At 35.8% G+C, this 8588-nt stretch overlaps 1 protein-coding gene across 4 annotated transcripts; it reads right to left on the minus strand.

Moving 5' to 3' along the window:
* Positions 1-259: 259 nt before the first annotated feature.
* On the minus strand, positions 260-8588 carry LOC137730921 (putative inactive cadmium/zinc-transporting ATPase HMA3). 4 transcript variants are annotated; one of them, XM_088687697.1, is made up of 10 exons: positions 8444-8588; positions 7694-7927; positions 6099-6362; positions 3873-3970; positions 3332-3587; positions 3104-3241; positions 2674-3001; positions 2236-2438; positions 1916-2115; positions 260-1747 (listed from the first exon to the last, which is right to left on the minus strand). In XM_088687697.1, the coding sequence occupies exons 2-10, from the start codon at positions 7902-7904 to the stop codon at positions 314-316; spliced, it is 3132 nt and encodes a 1043-aa protein (XP_088543823.1). In that variant the 5' UTR covers positions 7905-7927; positions 8444-8588; the 3' UTR covers positions 260-313. The 4 variants fall into 4 exon arrangements, with proteins under 4 accessions (XP_088543823.1, XP_068326030.2, XP_088543822.1 ...); XM_068469929.2 differs by having other exon boundaries at positions 8223-8557; XM_088687696.1 differs by having other exon boundaries at positions 8408-8542.

Consider the following 8588-nt stretch of genomic DNA (forward strand, 5'->3'; position numbering starts at 1 on the left):
AGCTGACATTTTCTGGATTCAATCATTGCTCAGGGACATACATCAGTTTCTTCCCTTACCTTCTTGTTTGCATTGTGATGATATGTCTGCACTTGCCATATGTTCTAATCCTGTTTTTCATTCCTCAATTAGATGTCTAAAAGCTTCAAAAAATTAATAAAATAAAATAAAATAAAAAGATATCTCAAATATTTTCGATTTGGCTAATATTTTGTAAGGATAATTCATGAGGTGCAACTTGAAAAATAGACAGTTCGGATCATTGAAGTTCGATTAGGTGTGGATATATATAACTTTTTTCAGTCTGTTACATCTATTCAATTGTGATTTCTGATGAACAACCCTTAAAGCTAGAACCAATATGCCCATGACTACCACAGCATTCCTTCATGTAGCTTTTGCAGCACCCACCGACTTCTCTTTTCTCTAACACACAAGCTTGACTTGCTACTGATTCCGAGCAGCACACTTCCTTTTCCATTGTCCCTGAGCCAATGCAAGATTTCGTTGGGGCTGATTCTGCTTGGTCACAACCCGTTACAATATCAATAGTCGTATAAGGAGGCGAGTTTTCATCCAGATTACAGTGACGCTGATGATCACAGCTTGTGGCAAACGTCTCTCCTAACGCTTCATTGTGAATATGATCTTTGCCACAGTGAGTTGAGTGGCAATGACCAGTACTTGTCAATTTTTGGCATTCCTCCATTGAAAAAGCAGAATGGTTGCAGTGTTTTGGCTCGTGTATTGCATCACCTTCCTTTCTACTACGCTCCTTTCCACAGTTTCTTGAGTGGGAAATGTCACTATCTGTCAATCTTTTGCTTTCATCCAAAGAAAAGATAGAATGATTGCAGTGTTTTTCCTCATGGACTCCATCACTTTCCTTTGTGCTGTGCTCTTTGCTGCAGTGCGTTGAGTGGCAATGACCTTTACTTGTCAACTTTGGAATTTCAACCAAAGAAGAAGCAGAACCATCGCAGTGTTTTGCCTCGTGAATTTTATCACCTTCTGCACATGAGCTCAAATTATGATGACTCAAAAAACCATGATTGTGTTTATTCTGTGACTCAAGATCTTTATTGACTTTCATGCAGCTTGCTTCATCACAGTGTCTTGCCTTGCGTAAGTCATCACTGCACTTAAGCATACACGGCAAGCTTGAATTCAAGGGAGTAGGCTGGCACTGCGATGAACACTTTTGAGGTTCACAGGCTTTCACAGGTTTGCTATCTGAGCAACAATGTTGGTTTTTGTGAGAGAGGCTATGTCCATGGCTTCCATGTTTATGGACATGTGGTGCAGAAGTACTCCCTCCATGCTTTTGGGTTCCTTGTAAGAGTAGCATGCTATTGAATATAACAAGCATGCATGTCCCAACATCAGCAAGAACCGCAGCCCAAACGAGCGGATGCCCTGCAAATCCCAGTGCAAGGATACCAACCTTAGTAGTGATTGACAAAACAACATTCTCAACCACTTTTCTATTAGCCCTTCTCGCCAGTCGGACTGCTTTTGGTAGTTTCCTAATGTCATTTGACAGTAAAATTATATTCCCAGTTTCTTGAGCAAGGGCTGATCCTGAAATGCCCATTGAGATACCAATATCCGCTGTGGCTAATGCAGGGGCATCATTGATACCGTCTCCAACCATTGCTGTATTTCCTTCCGTTTTAAATTCTTTAACGATTCTTGCCTTATCTTCAGGTAGAAGTTCTGCATGTACTACCTCGAGAGCTTGCTTAAGCTGCAAGTCAGATAAATTGCTACTCTTATTAGTTCCCTTTTCCCCTGAATCTACAAAGGAAATATACATGCAGTTCTACAGCGATGTATACCAAGGCAAATCATAAATTGAATCAATAAAGTGAGCACCCGGCTTCAGGCATAGGCTAATATATTAGAAATAATGCACCTGTTCATTTGTATGCAATGAGGCAGCATTACTATCTCCAGTGAGCATAGCTGTTTTAATACCCAACTTCTTCAGCTCTCTGATAGCCTCTGCGGCCCCAGATCGACAAGCATCAGATATTGTAAAGACTCCGGTTGGGGTTCCTCCAGAGTATATGTATCCAATCGTTTTCCCACCATTAGAACCTTCAGTTGTAGGAACTGGAGTTTCAAACAGAACCAATGATGAGAGATCCAAAAGTCCATAAACAAAAGGAAAATGGATCATAACTTTGGAATCACTAGCTATCGTTTGGAAGATAAGGAGTTGATGGCATTTACCTATTTCACAAGCAGCTCGTAAAGCTATTTTTCTGTTTCCAATGTAGATATCTTGTCCATCAATTTTCCCATGGATACCTTCCCCGGGAAAATTTTGGAACTCCTCCACATTTTCAGGTTTTGGCTCAATCGAAAGCGATCTTCCATAGTCAACCAGCGCATCTGCCATTGGATGACTGGACTTCCTCTCAATGCTTGCAACCCTTCAAGAGGATAAATAAACTGTAAATTTAGTGGACAAAGGAAATTCTTCCAGTGAAGAATACGATCCAACCATTCCTTTTCCGATTTTTAAAATGCAGCCTTTAAAACTGCCTTAAATTACTCTTTAAATTAGAAGTCGCTTTCTGAATTTCATGAATTAAAAATTTTCTTTCCATCATAATTTTGGTGTGTGTTATTCAACATGTTGATGAATAGAGGAGTTCCAGTCTATACCAGTAAAGCAATGTGTTCAAGCTAATGTCATCACGAAGAGATTGAAAATCCATCACCACAAATTCACCCCTTGTTATTGTCCCAGTTTTGTCAAAAGCCATGATCTTAACTTTAGCAAGGATCTCAACGTAGTCACCTCCTTTGATTAGCAGTCCGGATGTTGCTGCCTTTGTGAGTGTGCAAAAAGTCACAACGGGTGTAGAAAGGATGAGGCCGCAAGGACATGCACTCACTAAAACAACCAATGCTAAGTGAAACCACTTGCTCCAATTGTGAACATGTAATGCTGCCGGAATCACTGCGATAGATACGGATATGACTAGGACCGCTGCAAAACAGCAGCACAAAACATATAATCTAACCGTTTGCATTCTCCTTAGTAGTAAAAGAATAGGGAAACACATGAAATGTATGGGGAAAGTAGACTAACCTGGGGTATAGAACATTGCGCATTTGTCAATGAATCTTTGAGTTCTGGTTTTGCTGTTTTGAGCCTCTTCAACGAGTTTGACCATTTTGGCGACCGCACAATCTTCAGCTAACGCTGTAGTTTTAACACTAATATAACCTTTACAAATACAAACCAAAATTTGTCAGAAATGAAAAGATAACTCTTTTATTCAAGATGAAAGAATGATGAGAGGGAGGTTTATTTTACCATTAAGATTGATAGTGCCCGCCCAAACAGTGGAGTCCTTTTCTTTGGCTACTGGATAGGATTCCCCGGTTAGTGTTTTCTCATCCACTTCGCTTTTTCCTTCAACAACTATTCCATCAATCGGTATAACTTCACCGGCCTTAACAGCAAGAATTGTGTTCAACTTAACCTCATCAACATCTACAACTTCTCCATTCTCAGCTAAGACTGCTTTTCGGGGCGCCATGCTCATCAACGACGACATCACTGCTTTCGCCTGAGTACATAAAAGCATGTCATTCTAGATTTTTGACTGTCTATGATACACATTAGCAAGTCATTCATTAATCCCTAAAATAACACTTTAATGTATTAGTACTTGGTTTATCACATAATTATGTACAAAACTGTCTTCAGCAAAACTTCTTGTTCCGAAATCTGTTCCGCATACTCAAACTTTCAAATCCACTGCTACGTTTTTCTGCCACTTATTGTTACTTGTATTTTGTTTAATTCGTTCTGAAATGTTTCATAAAAACAAGGATGAGGGTTTTATGCTAACCCTGTATCCTGCACAAGACTGAAGCCACTCTGCAATGATGAACAGAAAGACAATGGAGGCAGCTTCGGTATAGTCCTTCAAAGCAATTGTTCCAACCACTGTCAAAAGTTACACTATCTATCAGTTTATCGATACCAGTAACCAGTAAACTATATAAAAACCATAGTACCAAAAAAAAGAAAAAAGGATTTACTGATACTGCAATAAGCTAATGTTTTTCCTTCGATTTATATATATTTTTGTATTATTTTACTTAAAGATCTGAAAATACAGTCCCATTTTTTACAGCATTTTTCTCCAAAACTCCGACTGAAATCATAATTCAGTAGACTTAAAATTTTTAATTTGGTAGTGTTTTATTCTTTTACTCAATTGCTTCTTCATTTCCATGTATCTCGCATTTGAGTTGAAGAACCATTTGTTTGTTAAAGTTACATACCAACCGTCAGACGTGATGAGAGAGATGATGCCCTAATGGAATCCGTTGAGACTATAAACTATAGAAGTAGGTGTAGAGTACTAAAATAGTTAGGTAGCTTAGCCAAGCAAGTCAAAATATACGGTTCACGAAATAGTTAGGTAACTTAGCTGTAGCACCCTTATTCACAAAAAATGGAAAGCCAATGACGAGCTAGGGCAATGAAATTAGACTTTATGATGAACTAAAAAATTAGAAAACCTACCCTAAAAAGAAAAGATTTTAAATCTAAGAAGAAATGTTGAAGTACAAAAATGCCGAACATGCTATTCAAAAATGCTCGAAACCCCCGAGCGTTACTTAAGAAAGCCTCGAATAGTTAGATTTAGGAACCCTGCAAAACGGGACCTTAAGTTTTTCAAATGTTAAAACAATGGCTAGGTTTGCATTTCTCCAAAAACTATATCATCTGAGGGAAACAGATCGGGAAGCGATTTTTAACAAAATCCAAATATCCATCCAAACTTTTAGTTTAAACATGCTTATCCATTCGAACTTGCAAGAAGCCAAAGACTAATCATTTGGATCTTTTGTGTGCATAAAAAAAAATATCTTTAGTTGCGTACCGGTGACGTTTGGATTGGAACTCTTAAACCGACATGTATCCATTTAAACTTTCTAAGAAAACGTGATGTGTTGCAATTTTTCTAAACAAAAAATATAAAATAAAATTAAAAAAACAAAAGGATCAATTGTTTTGGTTAGTTCGGTGTGACGAGAAACTTTTCAGTATGGAAATACGATTTGATATATCAAGTGTTATATTATAATTGGTTTTTTTTTTTTTTTAAATTTTCAACCAATTATATTATTACCTTTAGCGTACAAGACAGTATACTCGACATACTGAAAAATCTCTCCGGTGTGAAGGTCGGCAAAGTCATTTTAAAACATCCAAAGAGCTCGGTGCCCAAAATAATCAAGTGCATATGTACAATATAACGAACAAGAATCTTATAATTTCAAAAGGAACTAAAATAAAATGTTATTCTTACTGTATTTTTATACCATATTTGTACTACATCTAATAGAAATGGATCCCATATGTGTTAGTGAATCCTACCTCTATTAAAAAGCTAGTACAAATATGATTCGGTAAATAAGATAAATATAGTATTACTCAAAACTAATCAAAGTTGTAATAAAAAACGGACGGCCGAGATTTATTACTACCATAATTTACTTGTCCAAATGATACACAACCTTTTAGTCATTTTCTTTTAACCAATTATTATAAAATAGCTTACCAAAATTTTGTAGAGCACAAATATTATTAATTTGACCAATAACTTTTTTTAATTTTTTTTTATTATTATTAACGAATTACTGCATGCGTTTTTGTCACTCCTCATGTATTGTTCCCATGATAGATGATTGACAAAAGAGGATGTGTTTTGATTGTAAGTATATGTCATCATATAATTATTGTAACACCATACGGCAGTGTAAGACCAATATTAGAGCTGGTTTGGTATTGCTATGCTTTGAAAAAAAAACTGTTTTTGTTGTGCTGTGTGAATAAGTTCATTTTTGCTGCTTCACGTTTTCAACTTTTTTTCATCCAAAACTGTGAAAATAAGTTGTTTTTAAATGTTTATCAAACGTTCTTTTGAGCTTAGCTTTTTTTAATACTCACTTTTTATAAAAGTATAACGGTACCAAACTAGTACTTAGAGTGGTAGAAAATTAACATATTGTGTAGAATAAAATGAAAAAAAGTTGAATATTAAGACCAAGTATTGACTCACCGGCAATGATAACAAGAATGTTGATGTCATGAAACCTGAAATTTCGAATCGATGCAAAACCTTTCATAGCAATGGGAAAAATGCCAAGGGCCACCGCTCCAAGGGCCAACCACCCTAATGGCCGATACGTATACTTGAGAAATGATAGAACAAGTAACACGCCACTACCAATTGCATATGGACTTGGCCACGTTTTCTTGTAACTGTCCCCTGCCCCATACACTCTCACATTTGCTTCTAACCTTGCTTGGTTTAATGCCTTAACTGTCCATAGGATAACAAATGTAAGACTGCGAATTTAAACGCACATTCAGGTAAATTAACTAATAGTACTAGAACATAGCATTATTTAATTTCTTCTTACTCAAAGAACTTCTCTCTACTTTTGGTATATAAAAGAAACATATTATGTATTTATTTTAGTTTATCAAGATCACAAGGGCATTTTCATCAAGAAAAATATATTTGCTTCTGAGCACTATCAATTTTGTGATGTCTATTCATGTGCGACCATGGTCGTATTAATTTCTTTCAACTTCCAACAAGTTTCTAAATGTCATTTGATGGGACAAAACAAAACCAATTGCATATGGACTTGGCCACGTTTTCTTGTAACTGTCCCCTGCCCCATACACTCTCACATTTGCTTCTAACCTTGCTTGGTTTAATGCCTTAACTGTCCATAGGATAACAAATGTAAGACTGCGAATTTAAACGCACATTCAGGTAAATCAACTAATAGTACTAGAACATAGCATTATTTAATTTCTTCTTACTAAAATAACTTCTCTCTACTTTTGGTATATAAAAGAAACATATTATGTACTCATTTTAGTTTATCAAGATCACAAGGGCATTTTCATCAAGAAAAATATATTTGCTTCTGAGCACAAGAAAAATATGATCACATCATATATAATACTATATAATATTTCACCCCTTTGGGATTCATAGTCAAAGAGTCCCAGGACTCACACCAAAGGGGTGAAATATTATATAGTATTATATATGATCACAAGAAAAATAAGGTAAAACGGACAAAGAATTAGCCGCCCAACAGAAAGCTAGTTTTAGGTATATTATAATAATAAACTGTGAAACCAAAGTAACGTTCAAAGAAGTTCAAAATAACAAAACAGTGAAAGGAGTTACGAAGAACAAGAGTCCGTAAGATGTTTTGGTACAATCCCATCATAAAAAATTGCAGAAAGCATCTAAAAGATACGAAATTATTTGAAGTACTTTTATATTCTATAAATTAGTGGGTGATCAAAAGCAAAGTAAAACATCTTACGAACTCTTGTTGGATTGTACACGATATGCTGATTAATAATGCCCTTTGACAACAGAAAAAGTAATGTCCACCGACTGCTATTTTTTTTTTATCTTTTCCCCAAAACTATTTGCTTTCTGTTGTGCAAGGAATAACGCCAAAAAAAAAAAAAAAACAAAAAAAAAAAACCAAAAAAAAAAAAAGCGAACAAACAAACAAACAAACAACAAATTTTTAACACAGATATTAGAGAATTAATGGAAAATATTAATAGTAACTGGTGTAATAATTTGAGAGAAAATAAAGATTGTTGGGTACTTACCAATTTGAAGCTGGGAAATGAGGAGGATATCATGGACAACAATTACAGTTCTGGAAGGCACAATCACTGAAACCTCTTTCACACCTTCAAGAGGCTTGAGGATATTCTCTATGAGTGGAACTTCTGAAGAGCAGCACAACCCCAAGACATCAAAGTAGGTCTTCTGAAACTTTTTGGCTGCTACCTTTTCTTTGACCTGGGCAGAAGCCATCCTGCTTAATTATCTCCCAACTTCTGCAAATACAGAGGACATTATGACAAATCATTAATTTTCTTAATTTTCTGTTAGCTTTTTTACGTTTTGTAAACAATCATTGTGGCTGATTTGTGAAGAGTAGAGTTCTGGAAATTATTGGATCAGAAGTTCATGTGTTTGTGTGTGTGCGAGAGAGAGAGAGGGAGAGAGAGAGAGAGAGAGACAGAGAGAGTTGTGGAAGGAATAAGTGGTGAATGAAGAGGGTGGAAGAAGAAAACCAAAATCAATAGGATGAAAAATGAAGAGTAGAAAAGGAGGCTTAAAGAAAATCACCTTGTAGGTAAGGGTAGGTCTGGGGTTTCTTCAAGCTTAATTCAGAGAGACTAATAGGCTCAGAAAAGTTTAAGTTGAAGAAGTTGTGGGAACTATATACATATATATATATAAGAAGAGGAAGGATTCTAACTTAAAGAGGGACATGTACAGAGAATATCTGAAATTAATGAAGAATTCTTTACCAAAACGACTTTCTTTTGTTGAAATAATTGGTTCACCTTTCTCTTGTTGATGAGACACAATTAGTGGAGAATCAGTAGGAGGGAAGAAGAATGGAATCCACATGTAAATCCACATAAATGCTTGTTTTTAACAGCATCTGTGCTCAAACTGATTGAGATTTTTAACTTTTCTTTAATTTAC

Source organism: Pyrus communis, chromosome 16, assembly GCF_041283825.1.
Source record: "Pyrus communis isolate YQ-2024b chromosome 16, ASM4128382v1, whole genome shotgun sequence".
Lineage (NCBI taxonomy): Eukaryota > Viridiplantae > Streptophyta > Magnoliopsida > Rosales > Rosaceae > Pyrus > Pyrus communis.

Excerpts from the sequence above, each read along its gene's own strand:
- LOC137730921 (XM_088687697.1), bottom strand. The coding sequence starts at position 7,904 with ATGGCTTCTGCCCAGGTCAAAGAAAAGGTAGCAGCCAAAAAGTTTCAG. Across the intron at positions 3,242-3,331 it reads GGGCACTATCAATCTTAATG|GTTATATTAGTGTTAAAACT; the intron begins GTAAAATAAACC and ends GTATTTGTAAAG. Across the intron at positions 2,116-2,235 it reads ACGAGCTGCTTGTGAAATAG|TTCCTACAACTGAAGGTTCT; the intron begins GTAAATGCCATC and ends TTGAAACTCCAG.